This window comes from Natator depressus, chromosome 7 (genome assembly GCF_965152275.1).
Source record: "Natator depressus isolate rNatDep1 chromosome 7, rNatDep2.hap1, whole genome shotgun sequence".
Lineage (NCBI taxonomy): Eukaryota > Metazoa > Chordata > Testudines > Cheloniidae > Natator > Natator depressus.
In genome coordinates, this window is record NC_134240.1 from 38,172,091 (window position 1) to 38,198,533 (window position 26,443).

The 26,443-nt window shown below is 39.7% G+C and overlaps 1 protein-coding gene across 3 annotated transcripts in view; it reads left to right on the plus strand.

The window, feature by feature from the left end:
* VGLL4 (vestigial like family member 4) overlaps positions 1-26,443 on the plus strand; it is a 154,907-nt gene that overhangs the window by 112,260 nt on the left and 16,204 nt on the right. For 2 of the 3 annotated variants that reach the window (XM_074958157.1, XM_074958156.1), the window contains one exon: positions 8,661-8,850. In XM_074958157.1, the coding sequence (XP_074814258.1) occupies positions 8,661-8,850 (190 nt within the window). Of the gene's footprint in view, positions 1-8,660; positions 8,851-16,564; positions 16,670-26,443 lie in introns of those variants that run through there. The other variant, XM_074958159.1, reaches the window with a different exon arrangement.

The window sequence follows — 26,443 nt, forward strand, 5'->3', positions numbered from 1 at the left end:
CCGGGAAGGAGATGGAGTGTCCAAGAGCTACCAGGTGCAATAGCCAAGAGCTACAGTTATGTTACAGTACTTAATTTTACATGGAACTACCCAGTTTAAAATTCCCCAGACGTGTATTATTACAGAACCCCATCTCACCCCAGTGTTGTTCTCCTATAAGATTTGACCAGTGTGGAATTTTGAAATAGCAGGATTTCATATGTATTGCACACCAGGGAAATCGAACAACTAGGTAGAGCTTATACAAATACATTGATCTAAAAATATAAATCCCAGAAAATGCATGAGCTAGCTGAGCAAATAAGAGTTAAGAGCACCACATGGCCCTAAGGTTAAAAAAAAAAAGAAAAGAAACCAGCAACCAAACAGCACACTCTTATTTCTAAGAGGACAGAATGCCAACCATATTAGCTGACATACATTCAGATTTGAGTAGGATGTATACATACAGTCCATTAATAAAATGTTGGTCAATTTTGCAAATATTTAACATTGTTTTTCAGAAGGAGTTATTCAGTTTTGGACTTTCACAAATTGAATCTCCTATTTGCCTCTTTTTGTCATTACATTTAATTTAACTTTTTACGATGTCTCTCGATACCACTCAGCCCATTAAAATACTGCTTAAGCACCTGATCTAACAAATCTTTCCTATTGTAACCTTACTCTTACTCAGATTTACTTTTGAAGTGGATGGCAAATCTTTAAGCTTTGATCATTTTCACCTAATGACAGACTGGCCTTTGATCGGCTCTGCTTTCCTGTCTCTTATGTTTCAGGATAAGTCACTTACCTTGGTGACAGAGAAAAGAAGAGAGAGACCCAGAAACTGCCACAACTTTGAAAAGGAGTGGTAGTTTGAACTACAGAACTGAGATACTGGTGGGCCATTCATGACTTTTTCACAGATAGAATTTTTTACTAGGTATTATATATTTATCTTTCCTTTTTTAATGTAGATGTTGAGTTCAGATTTGGGAAACCAAAGGTAGAAACTTTTAACCAACGTCAGTCCTGAAGTTTTCCAGTCACAAGTGTGATGATATTCCATGTAAAATACTCTAAATATTAACAAAATTAAGCTGAATTTAAGAGGATATTTGTTACTCAGGTTTTTCATGACCATGGTTTTGAGTAAACAAATCTGTATTCATTTTCTATATTGGAAATGGAAATATACAGCTCATGTGTCACATGAAAACAATTTGGGGCCTGATTAAACCCCACTGAAGATAACTTGACTTTGACTTCAGTGGGCTTTTAATGCAGCCCATGGAGATGTTTTTGAGATTTAAAACTTCACAAGGAGGGAAAAATCATTGTCTAGATCTGAAATAGGCCTTTTTAAGTGTTCAGTGATTCATCCATGAGCAATATTACTACACATAGTGCGGTTAGTGGTAAACAAGCACTTCTAATTACATTTAGAATACTGGGTATTTTGCCAGTGAGTTAAATGGAACATGCATCTTTCTGTAGTACAGTCAACAGTAATATAGTTTTATTAAGCAAGAAATATGGGATTTATTGTTTCTTGGAGCAGGTAAATGCCTTTTTCTTCTCTTTTGGAGGCTATAATTTGTTATTCCACTCTGTGCTGCACCCAATAAAAATAATCTGCAGTCATCAAGGAAATACTGCTGCTAATTGGAGAGTTCGGCAGTTGAACCATCAGCAGCCCATTTTACAATGCCATAGGTTTGGAAGCATACTCAAGATCACATACTTGGGGCTGTTAGACCCTGTGCATCCTGACTATGACCCTGGTACATAGCAATATGTTGATCAACATTGCTTTTACTGGAGCAGGAGTGGATTGTGACTCTACTCATGAGCTTAACCACTATACTTCTGGGAGAAGAATAAAGTGAGAGTATAATTCAGGGAGAGAGCAAGTAAAAATATTTTGCATTCATTTGTGGTTCTTCTGTACCATTTTAAATGTTTAATGTATGTTTTTGCTAGGAGAGCTGGCCTGTGGGTCAGAAAGAGTGTCAGTTAAGAATACCCCTTCTTCCTTCTGTGTTGAGCCAGATGAAAAAGAAGCATCTTAGTCCCTTTACATTGCAAGGAAAGAGACCTCTCTTCATCACAGGAAACAGCAGCAATTGCTTGGGAGATGGTTTCTGTTTCTTTTGGAACCTGCTTGTCTTCTGCGACTTGGAAAATATATTAATTAACGTTGGTTGTAATTAGGTCTTGCAGGCAAGCTAATGTGGACACTTTTGTTTAGCTGCAGGCTGTCTGGATTCATGTACTGTAGCTGGAAAGAGAAGATCTTCCGTTATCTTGCTCAGCTCCTTGGAAGCAGGAGTTACTAAGTGTGAGAGAATGCAGAAAGGATCCCATTTTGAATGGCTAGCTTTGACTTCACCGGGACTAGTCACATGCTTAAAATTAGACGTGCTGAAGTGCCTTGCTGAACAGGGGCCTACAACTGCACTACAGCCAAAACTGCTGAGGTATGAAAAGTGAAAATTGACAGAAATAGGCGTCCCTAAAGATTGACGTATGGTGTTTAGGAGCTCCATGGAGTGGAAGCATGCAGGTTAGCTCCAGCCCGCCCGCTCTGTAGCTTCATTTCCTCCCACCCACCTGCCCTAGCGCCACTCTGGCTGATCACCAAAGTTACACAGGATGAAGCCCTGCTCCTGCACACCGAAGGAGTGCCACAGCACAGGAAAGCACCTGGCCTGCAGAACTCCTCTCTCTTAAAGGTTGAAAGCTTGTCTCTCTCACCAACAAGAGTTGGCTCAGTAAAAGATATTACCTCACCTACCATGTCTCTCTAATAAGTTCTTAACTGGAGTTTAGGTGCTTAGCTTACCATGTACATTTCCCTGCTCCTGCATATTACAGAGTAGTTCAAACTACTAAAATTACTACATACCTGTTTCTATAGTAGTGTAATATATAGAGAAATATGCACAGGGTGCATGTACAAGCTCGGCTTATTCAGGCAACCTTAACGTTGACATTTCCTGGCCCTTGAGCGCTTAACCATGCACCCTTTAAGCTATAGTAATGAAGTGCTTTCTACGGAATATAGCACTCTCAATGCCTCTCACACTGGAGTCAGTCTTAGCAAGTGCTACTGAACCAGATTCACGGTGTGTGGGTCAAATACAGGCTGCTGCCTAGATGATCTCTCCAGTGAGCACACCCACCGTCTGCAGGAGGAAAATATCGCTGCAGCCAGATTCTGGCCCAAAGCAGCCCCTTGCACTGCCTCCCATCCTCCATACAGTCTATCCCCATGAAGGGTAGAGATAGCCGGGGCAGGGGGGTGTGTGTGTGTGTGTGTGTGTGTGTGACTGGAACTGTGTGCCGAGGCAACAGCCCAGTGGGGCACTAAATTATGGTACGTTCCTCCTGTGGCAGGCCCTAAGTGTTCCACCATCAAGGGCAGACCTGCAGAAAACCCTTTCCTTATCAGATGCAGGAGCCAGAATATGACAGGCAACATAATGGCCATGTTTCAGCTTCTGGACACGTGTTTTCTGGCACACCTCTCTTCACACTGCTAGCCAGAAGTTCTCAGTGATGGTTTGGATGTTGGCAAATGTTTCCCAGCAATATTTTTCTGCTGTACTTTATATGTTGAAGCTTGGGTTCTTGCTAGCCTGGTGTCGTCTTATGAGGAAGCTGATCGGGTCCAATGCCGAATAAGTGAATGATTTATGAACTATAAAGCCAGAAGGGACTACTGTGATTGATCTAGTTAATCAATCAACCTACTGCATAATACAGGTCATAGAACTTCCCTGAATTGATTCCTGTTTGAGGAGAGTGCTCTGTCACAAGAGGGGACGTGGAGGCACTCCCAACTATACCATAAAATCAATTTTAAACCATTTCCAGGGGCTACCTTCGTAGCATACGTTAGAATTAGACTGTATCTAGTCACTGATTTTTTTTCTCATTGTTTTATTAGGAATGTAGTTGTATTCAAATTGTCTTAAAAAACTTATTCTCCAGTCCATCAACTTCTTTTCAATCCATACATTTTTTGTTAAAAGTATACAGCGCTTGTATCAATAGCATGACTTCCGATAGCTTGAATATTTATTTATAGACTTTTTATCATTAAATCAAGACTTTCCGTTGAACAATCTAAATGGATGCGTGTGCTCCCTTTGGTCCAATAACCGTTAAAGTAGAACTATGCTAAACTGTGTACCTTAGAAATCTCACACAAAATCTCAGATCTCAGTGAAGACTTAATATCTGCTAGATTTCATATTACTAAGATTTCACTTTTTCACAACATTTAGCATACTATGAAATACTGTAATGATTTATAATCAGTTGACAGGAGTGATGAACAAGGTACATATTGTGATCCAATATCCTTGTTTAGTATTGTTCACTTAGTTGTAATTCTTAGATTTCAGCCCCTTGCTATAGGTCCCCTACTCTGTACTGAGTAGTTATGAATTACACAGTTCTTGTTCTGTAATCACATGGATTGTAATTTTACTCCCATTTATGATCACTTCTCCCTGCACTTTATTTCTCCCTGTATGTTTGAGGTGGTAGGGGAATGGAGTAGAAAACACAGAAAGTGGTGGTTAAATTTCACTGCTCTCTCATCTGCACGTTCCTCAGATTCAGAATTTTATTTTAGTCTGCCTTGTGTCGAGGAGTGTATCTTGTAAGTTTTTGGTTGGAAAGATGAAGACTTTCATTTCTGGAGTGTAATTAATGCTCAGATTTTATGGACTTAATAGCAGCCAGCTGGAAGGAGGAAATTGGGAGGGGGAATTGGATATAGTAGCCATGTTTGAATAGGCATGCTGCAGCCCACACTGAGATGCTGGGGTAGGGAGGAAGGAAGCAGGCTGACAAATGTGTGTGTATTAATTTTTTTTATTTCTAGTCTTGGTGAGTCATGAACTTCTCAGAAGATTTTATATCATGCATTTTAAGATTTCTCTGCTATCTTGCTGTCAAATCAGCACTTGTAAAAACATGAATTACGCCTTTATGAAGCTTGTATTATATGTAACATTTCGGCAGGGAGACACAGTGCTGACTGAACTCGAGGAGAAAACACAAATACTATAAATGACCCAGTACTTACGGGACCGTAGCAAGATATTGTAGTACTGATCAGCATGACTGGATCTGGAATGCCTCTTTTCTAAACATATAGCTTAGGTTAGATCCATTATACCAAACAAACCTCAGATTTAAACCTGTAAGTTGGTAAAGGAGGGAGCATTCTTGCTGAGTGCATGGAACCCTGTTAACAGAGCTGCATGTTACTGCAGTACTGGTACTGTAGGCAGATGGTGCGTCATGTCATGATCTGTGTTTAGCTTGTCTGTACTCTTATCATGTTGCCTAACCGTTCTAATTGAAAAGAAAACAAAACGAAAAAAGTTGACTGGGATGAATAGCCATAAGCAGAACTATTTGAAAGCAGCAGATACGCAGGGCCTTAGCCCAGCTGCTGGTTGAAACAAAGAGAAGTATTATGAGAAGCATAATGAACGTGCATTGGCTATCGGTGCTTCAGTTGCAGCCCAGACACCGGCCTGTACAGTAATGAATTTTGAAGATTGGGTACAGGCTTGTGGAATTTTATGAAATACAGTTTTATCAGAGTGTTGTCTTGCCAGTAGGATGATGTCAGCCTGGTTACCATAGAGTGTGGTCGGACAGAGACAGACAAATCCAGTCAGTAAAACAGCATTTTGTTTGGTAGACTGAGTTGTGGTTTCTCTCTCCCTGATTTAAATTAAAGTGCTGTAAAGAGGAAAGAGTTGAAAACAAATCTTTTTTTTTCTTATTTCAGTTTTTTTTAATGTAAACCAGTTATAGGCCTAATCAGTCTTAAAGGCAACATGAGAGGCTGAGTTTGCAGTGGGGGATAAATACAGCATAATGCATGTGGCAGGGGTTCTGTTTATAAAACAGTTTATCCCTGCAATTGATGGTGAGGCCATTAGTGTTCATCATGGATCTCACCCTCTCCCATCCCCCCGCCTTTTCTTCTGGGTTCTTTCTGCCAGCCCTATCTCCCTGTAGGGTTCCAGCCCTGTGAAGTACTGAGCACCTCCAGCAAGATTCTGATGGCCATCCAATTCAGTAAGAAAGTCCTCAGCACCTTCTGATACCCAGGGCCTCAGTAACAATATCTTCATGAAGTTGTAGTGGTCGTGAGAGTCATCTGATTTAGTTTTGCTGAGTGGCAGTCATGCCGTGGATGAAATCGCTAGAACGCTCCGAACTAGCTGATTACTTTATTTGCTCTTAGAATAATGATCCCATTATTTTTTGCTAAGTGCATCTAAGAGGCTGAGAGACATGGACCACTGGAATCTTTGTAGAGCTTGATTGGTTTTATTAGGAGCTAGGGAAGACCCTTTATGCTTTACTAAGTTCCTTTAAAAAGGCTTTTATTACACCAAGTGCAGAAGATGATAGCATTTTGCTATCATGAACTTTCTAATTGAATGTGTTTTATTAATTGAATTAGTAATTCAAACAAGTGCTCTTGCCACCACAGACACAATTTTTGAGGGGGGAAAAAGGTCCTGATACTTGGCAAAATAGAAAAAGGTACAACCAACTTAAGAAATGTTACTTAGTGTATCTTTGATGTGATACTGTGTCAAACTCCCTGAAAACCAAAACAGTTTCTAGGTTGGCGAATGAATGGTACTGGTAGATTTTTGCCTTTCGCATCCACTCTGAGACTTCAAAAGTGACCTTGAACACGGTGGAGGGAGGAAGGCTTGCGGGGAAGGGAAGTATCAAACTCTTCAGAATGATCTAGGTTTCATCTTTTGAAGTGGGTGTCAACTTGCACTTCAAAGATAGAAATGAGGGAGATGTGCTAGGTAGGGAGTAGCTGATTGTGGTATGATTTAGTGCTGTTTTGTAGCCACAGGCTTGTGTCAGAATGTGACCATGATATATGTGAAGCTCTTCACTGGCAACCTTAAAGATTGAAAAATGTAGTATAGAATTTATTAATCAGGTGGTTAAGTTCTTAATTGCAAACCCCCTACTCCAGCAGAAAAAGTCTTTACAAAAAGGAGGTTTTGACATTAACAATTGGCTGTTTTAATACAGCATGTGATCTGCATGTCCAGTTTCAGAATGTCTGCTGTAGAACATACTTTCTGCTATTTAGTTTCAAGATGGAAAATTCCCATTTAGCTTCGATGCCAGGGTCTTTAATAGAAATCATGACTTGTGGTGTAATATAGGTCACAGTGTATTTGCTAGTTTATATCTTACTGACTCAATTGGCAAAATGTTTATTTTTACTGGTAAACTTTCAGGAGGTTTTCTTCTCACTCATTCTTTTTCCAACAAAATAGTACTTGTCACCCGTGTGAATTAGGGCTGCTTTCTATAAATCATCTGTTCAACAGTGGTGATCTCAAAATGTGTAGTGGCAGACAAAGATTTCTTTCTTAGGTACCGCATTGCTATAGATGGATTTGAGTTTATCCTAATTTTATTTCCCAAAATTGTGACCATGTGGAAACTAAAATGCTTCAGACACTGAGGGAAAAATACCAATTTTATACTTTAACAAAAGTGTGTGTTTCAGAAGCATTACCAGGGTAGGTAAAGTTGATAGCCCAGATTACCTTCAGATTCCCACAAAAGCCCCCCAAAGTGATTTTCTTAATCTAAAAGTCCATATGAGGTTTAAATCTGATTTATTGTAGTAGAGGTGGATGTATCAATGGAAGCTGTAAATGTTGGTGAACACTGGCATTTAATTGTAAAGGGAAGAAGTTTTCAGCCCAATTTGTAAGGCATGCTTAATTACAGCAAAGGGATATGCTATATAAATGTATCATTTCTTGAATTTGTATACACAACTCCTGTATAGTGCAAATGAGATTTCCTGCTAAATCTCAGATGTTGTGATGAGGTGTATCTCCTGGGTTTACTGCTAGCTTATCTAGTTGAAAGTTAACTTGTTTAGGATTGAAGTTTTATGATCCTTGTGCCAGGCAGGCACATTCTTTTGTTCATTGCACTAAAATGACTTTAAAGGGCCAAATTTACACCAATGTCAGCAAGAGCAGAATTTTTCTCTTAATGTTCACCAAGAGTAATTAGATTAATATATTTGACAGGTTTGATTCAGGCAATATTTTATATAATATAAATGTAAAGTTTATTCAATAAATAATTTATATCCTGAGTATTTGGCACAAATGTGAACTGTAGTCCCAGAATTTAAAGACGTTGGGATAGGGAAGGAACAAAGGCTACATAGCGCACACACACAAAAACGGTCAGTCATGCTTTGCATCGGAAGGTAATGTAAGTTCAGTGTTGAGTTGGCCTATCCTATTAAAAGAAATGCTTCTGAATAAAAATACTTTTTAAGACTGCACTGGCTCAACCTTTAGGCTCACCCAAGGTGAGTAAACTACCCTTTCTGTAGTGGATTTTTTCAACTGTTACTTTATTCCAATATTTTTATTTTTAAACAGTTTCTTGGTTGAAAGACATGTCTTCTGAATGATGCCTAATACTTGGCTTCTAACCACTCTTTCAGTGTATCCTGAACGTGCTGTGTGGCTTGTGCCCCATTACTGTGTCAAAAACTTCCCCTTAAGAGTTGTTTTTAAAAGGGGATGTTTTTTTCCCTGTGTTTATTTTACCTTGTGTTCTTCCCGTAGGTGAAGCAGCTCTAAGAGGTGAGCCCAGAATGCAGTCTCTTCCAGTATCCTCTGCTCTAACCAACCATCGAACAGGCCCTCCTCCCATAAGCCCCAACAAGAGAAAGTTCAGCATGGACCAAGGGGAAGATGAGTTAGACTGTGAAAATGAACATGTCTCTAAAATGAGTCGAATGTTCAACCCGCACCTGTAAGTTTCTCTCTTTCAATGCCTTTATTTCCTAGCCAAATAGAATCTAATGCCACTGCTGTCCCTTTAATTACAATGTGTTGTTTTTTTGTAAATTTGCATGTTGAAAATTATAGTATACCTTGGATTTAGGGCCAGACTCTTCCTATCGTGAGAGGAAGGTCTGAATGACGATCAAGAGGATTACATGGCACTTTAAAACTGTTTTTATAGCCTCAGGTAGTAGGAATTATGTTGATTGTGTACATCATAATATTTATATCTAGGTATAGCTTTTTTAAAATAATACCCCCTTTTTTTTAACCTGTTCCCTTCACATCCCACACCCTTAAGCTTTCTACCCTGGGGAGAAAAAGAGGTAAAAGTGCTTCACATTTTTCTAAGGCCAGGAGACTCTGAGCCCAGCTGCTCAGTAGATTCCACCGTGACAACTGGACAGGCTGCAGTTGTTGCTAGAAGTTATTTATGTGATCATATTCAGACCCCAAAAGTGCATTTCATTAGGAGGTGAAACTTTCCATACAGGTAATATATGGAGAAGGGATGTGTGTGTGTGTGAGTGAGTGAGAGAGAGAGAGAGAGAATATCATCGAGGTGCCGTTTGTGCTGTGTTCTTGTTGTTCTTGGGAATGCTGTTCTGGTTGGCATGAAGTCTAGGCTTAGAGAATTCCTTTCATTCTTGACTGGAGGAAGTGATCAGAGTACTTCAGCAGTCAGAGGTAGCTTGATAACTGCATACTGTTCCCTGCTGCCTCAGCTGAAATGGCCCTCTGCATTCCTCACATTCCACACTGCTTTGGACTGTTGTGTTCAGTCACAAGATAGGGACAGAGGTATTTATCCTCAAATAAATCACCATAGTGTTAGTCAGAGGCTGGGTCTGCAGTCTGCAGTCTTGGAATTTGTTACAAATCAGGAATCCAGCGCCGAAGTAATGCAAAACAGTGATGCACACAAGTGGAGAAAGACTTCTCATTTGCAGCATGGCTTTTTTTCTCTCTCTCTCTCTCTCTCTCTCTCTTTAACTTAACTATTTACAGCCCTTCTCTTTCTTGCAAATGAGAATGCTAGCCTTGGAAAAAATGAAGTACTTTGTTTCTGAGGCAATACAAAAACATATATGGAGAATTTTTATGACATTTTTGAATTATAATGTTATTTAATGGAAAATGTGTAATTTTCAAAACTGACATGGTGGAAATATAATAAAACATAACTAGCAGTTATGTATATTGTGCCACTTTATACAGTGCAGACCACAAAAAAGGTGGAGTTTGAACTGACACATTCACGTGCAGCCTAAATTGGCTTCAAAGCTAAAGCTCTGGAAATGAGAAGGTAAAGTCAGTTCCTTCATGCAGTCCCATGGCTTAGATGGATCTTAAAGGTGACTGTACTTAGTCTTGTTTTTCTGCAAAGCACTTTTGTTCAGCAGACTGATTCTTTCAGTGTCTTAGTGTAGGAAAGATGTGTCTCCCCCTACAATAATAAGGTGTAGGTATTGTCTGCCCTGTGGTCCCATGGCGTGAATCAAATAATATATTTTAACAAGACTCTCTAGTTCAGAGAGGAAAAAAAATCTATCACAGCACACACTGTACCCTCTTTCACTTCGTTTTTAATCTTCAAACTAAAAGATTTCTAGCAGATAATACTCAATTCTTTGAACCAAATGTCACAAAACTCAGACATTTCAGATGTCTCTAATAAAAAAAATTAACAAACACTCCCTGAATTTTGCACTGTAAACAAAAAAGTTAAATTTCTCTAATGATTTCCAGATTTTCCCTCTTTCTTTGTCTCTGATTATGTTTGATCTTGAATTAGCAATATAAATGCATTATATAATATTTTGTAAAAGGCTTAGACAAAGTTTTGACTTAAAAAAAATTAAGCATCTGCAGTAAAAGCTTGTTTTTGTTACTTTATCACTAAAGACATCATAGTATATTAGGGGAAAGAAGTGTTGTACTGATTCCTATTGGCAGTAACAGTTTACTGGCTTGGAGGATCTGGAAAAGATAATTTGGCAGCATTTCATTTAGAAAAACAAATAATTCATGTTTAGCTGCTGTTGCTGCCAATATCATGTTATATGGAAACTCTGTCCTTTTGAAGACTGGATGGCAAGATTAATTGTATTAAACATAGACAAGAAGATAGAGAAGAGGATTATAAAATTTCAGTTTTGCTCAGGCCTATTTGAACTAATTTAAAAGAAAAAGATGTAGGTTTGGGAATTCGGGAAAGTGATATATATTTTCTGTGCCACAAAATAGAAGATTGTTCCACTGCTCTGAGTTGGTGTTAAACCCCTATTTAAACCACAGACAATTGGTCTGATGTACTCCCAGGCGTCTGCCAGTGGAACCTGGGCTGCGCCTGCAGGCTCCTTGAAATGGCTAGTCTAAGTGTGTGCAGCTCTGTCCTGGGAGAAGGCATGGCCAGGACTCCTGGTGCGTTAATTCAACACATCCCCAAGGTAGCCTATGTGTAGAGCCCATGCTGTAGATATAAAGCCACCGTCCTATGGCAGAACCCCATGAGGACGGCTGATACACACACTGCCACCCATTACAAGGAAGAATCCCATTGGGCACAGCTGCCACAGATGGTTCAGTGGGTGCATATTACACCCCCTGCATCAACTGCAGACATTTCAACCACAATGTATTTCTAAAGTACTTTAGATGGGCCGTCTGTTTTTGTAACCCTTGTCCAATCTGTGTCACTTGCTTGCTGAAATCATGAAGTAGGCATGTTTTCATCCTTGCCATGGGAGTATATCGTGGCAGTGAATGTGACTGAATCAGATTAGACCTGCAGCAGTACCATATATTTTATGAAGGGTAGAACTTTTGTTCGTAGTTTGACGTTAGCCCTAAGTAGGAGTGCCGGTGCATCCCCCATCACTTGACATCAGACGGAATGTATCCATCTGAACACCTGGGGACTGCAGAAGTAGTTTGATAGAAACTTGAGGTTGGCAGCAATTTCTTTTGGAATGGGTCTGGAGATATGTTCTCCCTACTTAGGTGTAACTCCCCATTTGCACTAAATAATACCCCGTAGGTAGGTTTTTGATTATTGAATGGTATGTACAGGTATATTTATTTCAACATCTGGGATAGAGGGAATGAGTCAAAACAGCCTGGAAACTCTGCTGTGTTCTGTAAAATGTGTAATGGAATCCCTTTCCCCCAACACTAGACAACGATTTAATTTAACAAAGGTTGTAGTTTTCGGAGGAACTGATTTTCTGCTGCATGGGAAGTGAAACATGGCTGGGACCTTCCAGCTGAGTATTTAAAATTCAGTACATGATATTCCAGAATGAAATGTCTGTCCTTCTTTTCAGCTTTGCAATGTATTGGGATGTACTAGGACCATTATCTGCCACTTGCTTTATGATCTGGAATAAATCATACCTATTAACTTCTCTGTAGGAGCCAGCTCCAAACTTTGTTATGCTTCTTTGGCTAAAATTAACTAGTAGGGGTGAAAGGGAAAAACCGATTCCCTTCCACCAGTATCTTGCAGCTTTTTCTATGAAATATGACAAGCTTGGAATCTTTTTTGTTTATTTTTCACACTTTCTACTCTCTAAAAATCTCTCTATTATGTTACTTCTAAAAGCATTCTGTAACATATTATGGGTATTAAAATCCTTGCTGGATTGAAAGGTGCTTTGTTTTCTAATAAAATTTAAAGAGCCACATCATTTTAAACCTAAAAGTGGAAAGTGCCACTGTTTTCTTATACTAAATCCCTGTGATTTTATAGAGAGTAATTAGGAAATTGATTTATGTAGGGCCTGCAAATGCCATACCTTTCCATGGAGTGGCAGGGGAAGTGTAACCTTCTTTATATTATCTTTTAAGGGAAAATTGGTTTATTGTTATGGTTCCTTCTGTTTAATTTTAAATGGATCTGGCTGTTGTGATGCAAGTATAACACTAATGAGGTGTTGTACCTTTAAGTAAAGGTCTCAGGCCTGACCTGTGTTGTGTGGGTTTCTTGTTTGTCAGGCTGGAGGCATTTTCTCATTTTCACAGTTCAGCTGAAAACAAAGGCCTCCTTATCCTTGCAGGGAGCTCTTAAGAGCTGACATCAGCCTTTTCCCAGCAGGCATCATTTCTGCCTTAAGAGTCCTTGCAGAGAGCTGGGAAGCCTGATAGCAATTTCTTTTCATGGCATTTTTTTTTTGCCAGCTAACAAATCAAATGAGTAAATGCCCAGGGCACCGAGAGCTAAAGAGGTTGGAAAAAAGTGACACTGGTCAGTTTTTTACTTCTCTGCCTTTTACTAGGAACTCTCATGTGCATAGCTCTTCTCTGTATTTGCAGCATGAGGATGGTTGTGGCTGGCATTATACAGTAGGTAAAATCATTACAGTGTGGTGACTGTAAAAATGTTTTCCATCTTAGCAAACTGTAGGGAAAAATCAATATATTTTGTGGTAAAATGAAGGTGTTAATTGATGATCTTGGTCTGTTTGGAAGGGTCATCTAGATTTTGTTTTACTGTTAAAGTTATACATGAGTCTTACCATCTTAAAATATATTGGCGAGAGACTGTTGTTTTTTCTCTGCCTGTAGATCACTCCAGTTTAAAATTTAATATTTTTATTTTGGGACTTGACCATGATAAATACGGTTTCCCCCTCTAACTCTTAGTCACAATTCAATCAGATGTGCAGCATTCGGATTGTTGTGGACATGAACTTGCATATGAAAATGTCATAGTTCTGTTGCAGCTGTTCAGCACAGTTTTAAAGATTAATCTCTTACATAAGAATTGGCTTATCATAATAAGACAAAGCTCAGGTCTTCACACTTATAACTCTGCACATACAAATACCTTCTAAAATGTTAAGTTTGAGACCAAAGCAAGAAACTTCAGAGGGCAGGCTGCCACTCTGTTCTTCTACTGAAGGATTGTGTCATACATGGTTCATACAGCTACCTTGGATTTCTGCACTGCAGTTTGCAAGATCCCATTGGACACTGTAGGTTTCTTACTATCGTAATCCTATGCATTTTCTTTTCTTTGTAGAGCCCTCAGTGGGAAATTACAGTGGTTTGTATATTTGCCTCCCTTTTCAACTCTTCTCAAAGCAGAAGTAGCTCAAAGCAAAGAATTCAAATGAGATCCTGAATTCTACAGGGCAGGGCAGGGCAGTGCTGGATCACCTGAAAGAAGGAAGTACTTCATGTTGCTTTCTAGCTATTCCTATTCCCTGCAGAAAAGAAGCATTGAGGGGCTCCACAGAGAATCATGTCCATTGTCTTTTTGATGCAGATGATATAGTAGCTTCAAGGGACCTTTGGGAAAGAGTAAAAAAGCATTAAAATGGAAACAGGGAGGCATGGGGAGCCCTAACTTGAACTCTGGGTTTTTGTTTAGTGTTTAAAAATATGTTGAGATTGTTATTTTAGGGTGATTAACCAGAATGTAAAAAGCAATCCAGAGCTACCAGAATTTCCTTCCTAGTGTGAGGCTGCTTTTTGAAGTGTCTTAGAACCCAACTCAGCATTTTCAAATGGATCCTCTCAAATCTAAAATTCTCTGGGCTCTCAGTGGCACTTTTACAGCGTAGGTCTTATTGATTAGAACTGGTTCACCCTTTTAAAGAGGCACCAATTTGTTCAAAAGACTATATGGCAGGAACAGGACAATTTGAAACCTAACGTGTTTCCCTTCACCTCACTTCTGCTGAATGAACAGAAAACCATAAACTAAATTTATTTTTCATGACTGCTAATGCCCTTTCAATCTCTCCCCAAACTCTTCATCCCAAACTCCTGCCAAGAAATGCAGATTAACCTTTAATGAATAAATAACAAGTCCACCTTAACTGTGGTATTGTGCACTCTTAGTAGGAAAAGGCCCAGCATGTGGTAAGTTGTTTGATCAGTAATGGAGTCACTATCACAACCTCACAGAAGCCAAGGAAAGCATTTAAGAACATGCTTAAGTCCACCTGTGTTTAGGAAATCAATCAAGCATAGTCTTAAGTGCTTCCTGAGCAGGATGCTTTCCTGAATCAGGACCAGAATTTGGTCCACCTTCTGTCATGATTCAAAATCCTGATTGAGCCAGAGACTTGATCCTTTCAAACCTTGTCTGTGTACCACAAACCTTTACTCTCTGATATTATAGGCAATGATTGGTCAGTTTGAGTCTGTTCACTTGTAAGCAGAATGGGTTTGTTAGCCAACTCCATAGGTTGCTTTTTATTTGGTGGTACTTTCCACCCCTGGAGTGCCTCCCGTGGGAAGAGCACAAAACATTATCCAGACATTAGTGCTTTGTCCCACAACCGCCTTGTGAAGTAGGGAAGCATGGTACAGATGAGCAAATACAAATACAAAAAATAATTGACTTGCTTATGGTCACAGGGAAGTCTGTGGCAAGGTTGGGAAAAGAAGTTATTCCATATCTACACTGTGGTGAATTTTAGAGCCACCAACATATACCAGGTTTCAGAGTAGCAGCCGTGTTAGTCTGTATCCGTAAAAAGAAAAGGAGTACTTGTGGCACCTTAGAGACTAACACATTTATTTGAATATAAGCTTTCGTGAGCTACCGGAGCCTGATAGCTAACCAAGAGGCAAGGAAAGAACGAGTACACATTCAAAAACATACTCTAGATGTATATTATAAGCATATGAAAACACAAAGGTTTTGCATATTTGTTTCTCTTATTTTCATTTAACCATTTTCCCAGATGTTTCCTGCTGTTTGACAGATGTACCATTTACTAGAAGGTTGGACTCTTGAGAATTAGAATGTTATGGACACGGTTGCTATAGACAATGACTCTTTAAGGGCAGGATTTGGAATAAAAACTTACATTAACTTCTGGTTGAATAAGTAAATTTTTCTCCCCAGACTAAAAATGCTGGACTGGACAATCTCCTTTCATTTTCCTCTCATACTGTAATCTGCTACAAAAACATGCTAACTGGCTTTAACTCATTCCTTCCAAATTACTGAAGTGCTGACTTCCAACAAATGGTATTATTGTTTAGTGCTGAAAGGTGAAAAGTGTTGCTTTGGCTGTTTCTAAGAGTCTATGATCCATCTTTACAATTCCAATAACCACTTTCAAGCATTTCCAGCAACGAATATCCCCCCACCCCCTTTACTACCTAATCTGAAACTGGATACTCAGAAATTAAGAGAGAAAATTGACATACACAGAGGGCAATTTAATCTATTACTTCTAGCACCACCAGTCTTATTTTTGACGTTTCCAAAGAACATTAACTTTGGGAGGAAAGCTGAGTTTTTTGTGTTTGTCTTATCTGGCCACCCTTTAGAAACCCAAGAGCCAGCTTCCTGAATAATAATGCCTTGAAGTCTGCTGTTTTGTTTCTTCAGAAGCCAGGAGGGTTCCTGCAGTGAACTTCACGAAGGAACTTCCTATCCTTTGTATTCCTTTTTTAAAAAAATGTAGAAACAAGTTCAAACAAACCTAATGCCTCGGAATAACAAACACATACGTGTCCTTTGTCTATGGAGCACATTTGTGCTGATGCATTTAATAATTATGCAAGAACTTAATTGTAAATAAACCCTCCAGTAATGTGTTAAACTTTCCCAAGAACTGTGTAGGGAACGTTTTATTTTCAACATGTGGGCAGACCCATGTACCTTGCACCACAGCTTTCCTGGGAGGACTCTTATTCTGACAAGGCTTCTGCCTGCCCAGCTTTTTTGTGCAGGAGACTGCTGCCAAGTTTGTGAGGCCCAAGGCTTTCTTGTGGGAGGACGCTGGGCTGTCTTCATGCTCTTTGGCAATGATTAAAGTGAGGTTAGTACCAAAAAACCCTTTCATTTTATTCCCTGATCCTTGCTTTTTCAAACCAGATGGCAACCCCATACTTTCAGCTGTACTTAATTTAAGCTGTGAGGCAGCAAGTGCTCTGCCGAGGTAGAGAGTCGATTAGTTGCTCAGGAGGGCCAGAAGTGACTTCCTTCCCAACTGCACATCAGACCCATATTGCTAACACTGACTGTAGTTTGCTTTACAGAGAGGCCAGAGCAGTAACTGCAGCATTCAGTTGTTGATAACCAGTCCAGCTGGTGTTATAAGGGTTAATGTAACAGAGGCCATTGTTTCGCTAATTCATTGGAAGTAACAGTTACAGGTTAAGCCTGACCTGTTAGTGCCATTCATGATTATCATGTGACAGTCTACAGACAGGTTTCAGAGTAGCAGCCCTGTTAGTCTGTATTCGCAAAAAGAAAAGGAGTACTTGTGGCACTTTAGAGACTAACCAATTTATTTGAGCATAAGCTTTCGTCAGCTACAGCTCACTTCATCGGATGCATTCTTCTTAAACAGGTTGCTGATTTAGGAGTACACTGTGCTTTTCTTTTGAGCCATTATTTTGCCAACATTTCCTCCAAAGGGGGTAGGTATGTTTTTAGTTTAGTATTTATCCTTAAAGAAAATTACAAGGGAAATAAAAAGAACGGGAGTACTTGTGGCACCTTAGAGACTAACACATTTATTAGAGCATAAGCTTTCGTGAGCTACAGCTCACTTCATTGGATGCATACAACAATTGAAGTCTAAAGGTTCTAACCTCAATTATTTGATCACTTTCCTCAGTGGAAATTTTGTTTGAATCCTGTTCTTTGTAGTTGCCTCAGTTCAGAATAGTTTAGAGAGATACCAGCTCCCATACTGTTTGATAGAAATTGAACCATCCTTTATATTTCCTACTGTGCTGTAAGTGAATTCTGCAACTTAAGAGTCCTCTCATTCTCCCATGGAAATTATAGTTTTTAAAATGCAGTAGACACTATTATATGCATAGGAAACTTGCATTCCTGCATACCAAATTTGCTTATTATTCAGGAATAATGTTCAGGAATTGGATTACACTTGCCCATTTCATCAGCTATTCAGTAGCTGTGTTTGCTTGCATTGGTTTGGGAGTTGAGTGCAGAATACCTGTGATAAATAATGGGATATGTGTGATTAACTCTGTGTACTTTGATAAAAACTTTTCCTGAACTGTCTGGGGAAAGTCTCAGAATGAGAAAACAGAACACACGCTAATGATTGCTTCATGTATTCTTTAATGTGGCACAGATGTACGGTTACTGTTAATAATGGAGGAGTCAAATATTAAAGTGAAGTTAAAGATAATTAATGTGTTCCTGCCAAAATCCTGCCGTTGGAGTCAATGTCTATAGAAACTGTGTCCATAGCCTGAGTGTGTAAACTGTATGTGCACAATTTATTGCTTGTTTGTTTTACTATTAGTAGTGATAAGGCATGAAACTTCCTGACTCATATTGTCACAGGCTGCCAGTCAAAAACATTTTCAGAATTCATATGGATTATCATATTTTACTCAAAACTAAAATCCAAGCAATGAAAAGAAATTGATCACTTAATAAACACTTTTTGTTTTTGCTGGAGTTCTGCTGTTCTGACCAAGAAGCTTATGAAACTCAGAGGTTTCTCTATTAAGACATTTGTTGTGGGGTTGAGACATCCTTTGCTACTAGGCCTTGTGAGCACTAAACACAGAATACTCTGCCAGTGTGGCTACTGCAGGTATGAGTATGGTGACCAATTTGCTTTTTCTTTTTCAATGTTTACTTACATCGTTGCTGTGGAGAGTTTTACAAAATACAGACAAAGCCTTTTTGTGTTACTGAATGTTTCCATAGTCCTTCAGTAATTCAGTTTTCACTTGGAGTCACATATAACAATTAGCCTAGTATATGAGGTAAAAAAAGAATCTTATTCTCATGTTTGGTTCTGTATCAGTGTGATCCATATAGTCTTTCAGTTTCTAGTTTTGGAGTAAACGTGTGGTCTTAATATTGAACATATTTTATCACATTTTAGTAAAAAGCTTATTCTTTATTTTATGAGATGGCCAGAGAGAGCTCATAGGCTACAGAACCAGTTGCTTTTAAAAATACATTTTAGTATATAGCCTGTTCTTTTAGGACTATCTTTTAAATCTCTGTCCATAAGGCTTGCATACTTTCTGAGCTGTCTCTTGTTCACACCAACTAATGCTACTCGCACATCTGGTGAATAGAGATTGTACCTGCTAAGAACTGGATGATTCAGAGCTATTTTTCTGTGTTGTAAGAACTGTTAGTTTTAGGTTGAGATAAGAATCGCTATAATCTACTGCCAATAAATTTTGCGCAGTTACCAGATTTAGTACTTCAAAGGCAGTCAGTGGCCATGGTTTTCATACACCTGCTTTCCTATTCATGATCAAGTTCTTGTTTAATAAATTTGCCAAGTCCTGTTTGTTGTTACCGTTTGACCTTCCATAATATATGCTTCCACAAAGATTGGGACAAAAAAGGGCTTAGTCCCGCAGTGTTTTACCTGCATAAAAATTGAATAAACTCCCATAGACTTGAAAAGGCATTCTGTATGCTAAGGGAGTGGGCCCATAAACTGATTAGAATAAGCTCACTATCTTGGTGCATTACATTTGTGTAAGTGGTTGTGTGAGGGTTGACAGTGGATATGTTAGAGAAATTTTAGACCAAACTAGTGTAACTAAGGCTATATCTACACTAGAGAGCTTACAGCGGCACTGCTGTCCCGATGCAAGATCGCTTGTGTAGTTGCTCTATGCCGACGGGGGACAGCTCTCCCGTTGACATAATTAAACTTTCTCCAATGAGCGGTGGTAGCTATGTCAGCAGGAGAGTGTCTCCCACCGAAATAGTGCTGTCCACACCGGAGCTTCTGTTGGTGTAATTTATATTGGTCAGGGGTTGGTTTTTTTCACACTCATGAGTGGCATAAGTTATACTGACAAAGATGCTAGTGTAGACAAAGCCTAAGAAAATATTAATGAGAGAAATAATCACTGTTTTTGGTGTCCATTAACAGCATTGTACAGAATTCTACTCTCTGGCTTTATCAACAGCAGCTTACCACACCAGGGTCCCCAGCTCCTCTAGAACAGATAACATACCTCCTGTCTTGGCAACGTGGACCTCAGACTCATGCAGCTAATTTTACTGCAATCAGATACAGCACTGCTGTGTGTATTTTATATGTAAACTTGCTTCCTTGGATTGGCCAACAGTTTTCTCTGTGTGATCATAAGCTGTTTTACAGTAATTTCCAGTGACTTGGGGTAAAATGTCTGTTGCATGAGCCAAGAGTAAGACTTCAAAAGGATTTTAACGTGGCTGAATTATGAAAGATGGCCCATGACCCAGCACATGACTGGTAGAATGCAAGAGGAGATGCCTGCTGAAGGTATTTGTGAGGCACTGCATTTGTATACAGATTAATCATTTTACAGCTGTCCCTGGGGAACTCTCCAGTACCCCTCCGAGCTTCTAACTGCTTTTCTGCCTCTCATTGCTCTTCCTGCGTGCCACTTACACATTCAGATTTTCTTCCCGTGTGGAGTTAGACAAACACCTGTCAGGGATGGTCTAGAAAGATAATACTTAGTCCTGCCATGAGTGCAGGGGACTGGAGTAGATGAACTCTCGAGGTCCCTTCCACCCCTATGATTCATGTGATAACTAGAAATTTCCAGCAAAACTTCATCCCCATTCTTCTATATAATACTTTGCCCTTCTATAGGTCATTCTTGCCAAGCCATCAAGAGCACCTTATAGACATTAATGAATTAAACCTCACTACATACCTAGGAGGCTGGTATAAGTTTATACATGGAGAAACTGAGGCACAGAGAGAATAAGTGACTTTCCCATTGGGAAGACATTCTGTTGAGCACCCTCACACATGCATTAATCTGGTGTGTGCTCAGGAAGCCATCACTTGAGTACAACCATCCTGGCAACTAGTGCCCTGCCTCTAAACTTGTGTTGTCTCAGGCAGGGCACTAGTTGTCACACTGTTTGCCTCAAAATGGAACGAAGTTCTCTTGGCTCTCAGTCCGCTCCAATAACTTCATGACTATGCTTACTGCCTCCAGTGCTTATACTGATTTTGAAGAGAAGTAGTTCTGTTTGAATATACGTAGTATTAACTACCTTTTAAAAATAGCTCTTCGGTAGTATTCAGACGTGAATGCAGCTGATGTCTTTTGTAAAGACAGAGTATATAGCTTCCTTTCTCTTCAGATGTTTGTTTTATTTACTTCTGATGCTTTTGAAATGTTCAGCCCTTCTGCCCTCTGTTTCTTGGACTTTCCATGTTGCAGAAAATCTTGCTTTATACATTTTTCTAGCTTACTGCATACACTCGGGGCAAGCTGCAGGTGCTGCCATCCTCTGAACAATAGCTTAAAGCAGTGGAGAGGACACAGAACCAGACCATATTTTAGCTTTTTTCCAGAAATGGGCCCTCAATTACAGACAATTTCACAGCAGATTAGGATAAGGAAACCACTTGTGTAATGTCTCAGGATAGATGACCAGGAAGTGTTTCTCTTCATTGTGGTTGACCAGAGATTGGCACAAGGCTTAATATTAATTCTCCTGGCTCAGAGAGATGAAAGTCATGGCCAGCTGTTGACTTCCATCTGGATGCAGTCTAAGTAACAGGGTTATGGGTATGGGTACTCTCCTGGAGGAGTCCTACATTTCAGGAAGCTATCTGCAACTGTCACAATGACCTATTGTATTCAGACATTTTTCCTCACTGATGTGATAATATTGAAATGCCATGCGATGGTACCATTCATGCTTCAGGAAGTGATCAAGAGTCAAACCATAGCTGCTTTTTGGTCCCCTTTTAATAGTGGAAAAAGGGCAGTACACCCCTACAACATCAAATTCTATCCAAGGCCTAAAACTAAATCCTCTTGCAAACTCTTCCATTACCTTTTGAATGAGTAGACTGGGAGCTTCCTTTCGAGATAGACTCTCTGTCAAGATAGGCTTTTTAATTGCAGTTCCTTCAGCAAACCTGGCAGCGCTCATCATTTCTGAAGCTCTTTCCCTGTTATTTCAAATTAATTTTGGCATAATACACATATCCACACACCATAACATTACAGTATGTCCTAGAGAATCTCTAGCCACACTCTACAAGAATCAACAGAAAGCAAAATAATTTATCAACTAGTGAGACATAGTGCTTTACTTACTGTATATGGGAATGTCAGTACATGTAGCAAAACATCCATTTAAAACATTTGTCAGTCTACCAGCACTTACTGAAGAGAGAGAAACAATATTTCCTATGGAGAAATTAGAGTTGGGATCCACGATTGTGTCTATTGTTTTATTGTACCTTAGATTTGTATTTCAGCTTCTGTGCATTCTGCATTTCTTACATACTTTTTTTATGAATAGTAACTCATCATGAATAGGTAGCTCCTCATTCCTCCTGAAAGTGTTTTCTTATGGCATATATTGGCATTGGAAAACTCTTTACTGTTTTTTACAACTCATGGTAATCTGTCCTATTTTTGCTGTGAAATTATTCCCAAGGGATATTAGGTTTGCCTCTAAGTATCCAATTGGACATCATAATTCCAAACAGCTAATGAACTGTTTGTTTCAGTGAATAGATAAGAATAACCTGAAATAGCTGCTGCATTACAGGATGTCTAAGTAATATGAAAATACATGACAGAAAACACATTCATGTCTCAGTATTTTGACACTCCATATTTACATAGAAATGCACTGTTCACTGAAATGGCTACTGACATCCAATGGCGGCAACACAGGAAAAGTGTGTTAAGTACAAGTAATAGAGGGTAGAAACCATAAAATTCTGCTTCAGCAAAAAGGACACATCTGTCTTCCACAAACTTTCATTAATCCTTACCTCTAGCCTCATCTTTTTTGTATTCCATATTTTGTTTTTGGTTCAGTTCACTAATGTAATGGTCAAATCTCCGAAGTGAATCTGACATTCAAGATAGGAAAAATCTGATTGGCAGTCTAAGATAATCAAAGTTCTAGTCTGGAAAAGTAAAATTTAATTATTGATTGCTGGACAAGCTTCTGGAGAGCACCTAAAAATGCTAGGTGCCTTTTATTGAGTGGTGTTTCCAGCCTGATGCTATAAAATGAAAATGAGCCACCTGCCTTTTTCCTTATAAATGGTTTTGAATTGGAGAAGACATGGAAAATTTGCTGGCTACAGTTAAAGTCCATCTTTGTATCCATTTGAGCCACAAACTGCACTTCTAGAAGAGTACACCCGTATAAACTCACGCTCCGAAAATGTGACAAGAGGCAGAACTGCCACAGTGGTGCTACAAGAAAACTGTTGTGGAAGATCAGTAGTTAGTTTCGGGTTGGATGCGTTGGCCAGTACAGAACAGGATTTGTAAATTCAGGTTAGATCAGCAGATTTTCCCCAAGGGAACAATATACAACAAAAATTACATTGTTCGCTAACAAAATAAAATTATCCTTCTCAGAAAACCAGTCTGAAGTTCAGATTCTGTGGGGTAGCGATGCTTTAAAAAAAACCCCCACAAATTCCTAGACTGCTGTAAATTGCCTACTTTTGAGGCTTTTTAGGGTTGACTACTAAGCTGTGAAATGAAATAACAGGGAAGAATAAAGATGTTTAGAATTAAGGGGGAAAAAAATCTCTGTAGCATGATAGGGAAAACAGGAATGTGTATGGGCTACTAGCCATGCAAAGTAGACCTGGCTGTATTTTTCTATTCAGGCACAAAGAATGTTTGCTTATATTAGCTGATTGTAGTGGTATTTCTGATAATTAGGTTGGCATTTATAGTGCAACTTATCTAATTTTTCTTTTAATTAAAGGTTCTTAATTAGTGAGGAACAATGTTACACTTCCTCCCCCCCCCCCCCCCCCCAGTTTTATTCATTAGTGAAATGGCACCGAGGTGCTTCTTTCCTCACCTGGCTGTGTTTTAGGTGAAGTATGTAAATAGGTATATTTTGAAGAGGGTGGGGGGAATACAAGCTGCATTAATAACACTGTGGAAAGATATTTTCTACCAGTTGATCGGAATTCCTTAAATAATGTTTAACAGAAGCATTTGGGTTCTTTCAACCCTCAAACGATTGTGTGTGCAGAAGTAACCATTGAAATGTCAACATTTGTGCAGCATTACTACACAGTTACAAAAAGAAAAGGAGGACTTGTGGCACCTTAGAGACTAACAAATTCATTTGAGCATAAGCTTTCGTGAGCTACAGCTCACTTCATCGGATGCATGCTATGCTCAAATAAATTTGTTAGTCTCTAAGGTGCCACAAGTCCTCCTTTTCTTTTTGAGAATACAGACTAACACGGCTGCTACTCTGAAACAGTTACAATAGTTTCTTTTTTCTAACAGTGATAATGTCATGTGACCGTTGTAATTGGTAGTAAATGCTGACTCTTTAATGGCAACCCCTGTGTGTTAGCAATTTGACTATCAAAGAAAGATGTTGAAACTTCCTGTCAAAACATTAAAATAATGTTTGAGTCTTGTGTCAAGGTATAGACATTGGTTTACTTTTAGCCATAGAATGCATAGTGCGTGTATAAGGAAGAACATCTTGGAAAGTAAATTAAAAAGCTGTGTAAGTGGAAACTTGTTCTTTCTGCGTGTGCCATATACTTTTATAGTACAACCATTTCAAGTAAAAACTTTTTCTGCCAAAGGGATTCTGGGACATTTGTGATTTCTCCAGTTGGAGATACAGTAACATTTTGGCATCCATTCCTTAAGAAACTGCATGCTGGAAGTCAGTGTAAGCAAAGCTGTCCCCTTCACTGGGCCTCTTTTTTCTCTTTTCCTTAAACAGTTGGCAGAGTTAGTCTGTTCCTCTAGGATGGGTGTGAATTACCACAGTTCTCTGCCAGTACCCAGAGCAGCAGCAGCATTTAAAGGTTATACAATTCAAAAATCGTTGAGAACAATGTGGGGTAACTACCTTTGAACTGCTTAACGCACAGGACTGAAACATTGCTTTCAATTAGCAAACGTTATTTAGAATCAAATTGAAGCAGACTTTCATCGAACAGTCAGGATGTGTGTGGTTTTGGTATGACATCGATCTAAGCACATGATGCTTGGTAAGCACTGGAGCCTTGGTTATGATTCACTGGGGAGAAACATGGAAAACAATGTCTGTTTTTAAGCACTGGGAAAAGATTTGAGCAATGTATAATTTTAGTAAAATTATACTGGAAAGCAGATAGAAGGTTTCAGGGTGAGGGTGCTCTCTTTTACTGATATAACAACCCATTCTGTCACTGAAATTTACACACACCAGGGCCAGAACCTCAGCTTGAGTAAAGCAGAGTTGTTCCATTGTAGTCAGTGATGCTACACCAGGGGCAGGCAAACTTTTTGGCCTGAGGGCCACATTGGGTTTTGGAAATTGTATGGAGGGCCGGTTAGGGGAGGCTGTGCCAGGCTGTGCCCCCGTTGCCTATCCGCCCGCGCTCCCTGCTTCTAACCCCCTGACGGGCCATCCAACCCCCCCGTTCCTTGACTGCCCCTCCAGAACCCCTGCCCCCTCCACACACACCCTGCTCCCTGTCCCCTGCCACCCCTGGAACCCCTGCCCCTGACCGCCCCATCCAACTCCCCCTCCTTCCTGATTGTCCCCCCCGGGACCCCTGCCCCCATTCCACCCCCACCCCCCGTTCCCTGCCCTCTGACTGCCCCGACCCCATCCTGACCACCACCCCGAACTCCCCCGCCCTCTATCCATCCTCCTCTGCTCCCTGACCGCGCAGCACAGAGCACTGGTGGCTGGCGGCGCTGCAACCGCACCTCCCAGAGCGTTGTGCTGGTGTAGTGTAGTAAATTGCTCTCCGTAACTGCTACCAGTAGCACATTCCTACGCGGAGCAGTTTAATACACTCCACCAGCAGCATGGTGTGCTGAGGCTGCGGGGGAGGGGGAACAGTGGGGGAGGGTCTGGGGGCTAGTCTCCTGGGCCAGGAGCTCAGGGGCTGGGCAGGAGAGTCCTGTGGGCCGGATGTGGCCCATGGGCCGTAGTTTGCCCACCTCTGTGCTACACTGAGACCAGCTGAGGATTTGACCCATAATAATTTTGTAAGGGGTGGAGAGGCTTGGAGACAGTGAGGGATTCTGTGCTTGGTCAATTAAATAGTGTCATTCATTATGTATTACAAATCTTTAGCTTTCAAAGATAGCCAGCAATTACCCCTAATATTTTTCTGGCTTAATGTTTGACCTCTGAAGATGAATCTCCCTACTAGTTTAAGAAGCCTGGATATACAGAACTACTTCATTTTGGTGAAATACAATTATCTTCAGACATGGAAGCAATTCTGATGGCCCCTTTGGCAAGAGCATAAAGTATCTAAACAAGCATAGAGCAGTTTTCCAAAACATAATTTAAATGGGAGTTAAAAAAATCAAAAGAAATAAATACAATATTCGTTGAATACTATTTTCGTGTAAGTTATTAGAATAATTGTTTTCATACTATTAGTGTAAACATTGCTTGTAAGCAACAACAAAACAACTATTTCCTGTATAAGATGCTTCTGCTTGTGCTACTAAACTTTACAAATGAAGTGAAATTTAAGCTTTCCAAATTTTGAAACATCTTTGAGTTACCAGTAATGAGAATATCCAGCCCGTTTTCTTTCTAGTCTCATAACTGGAAGTGTTTTCAGTTGCACAAATACATTGTGAATGTA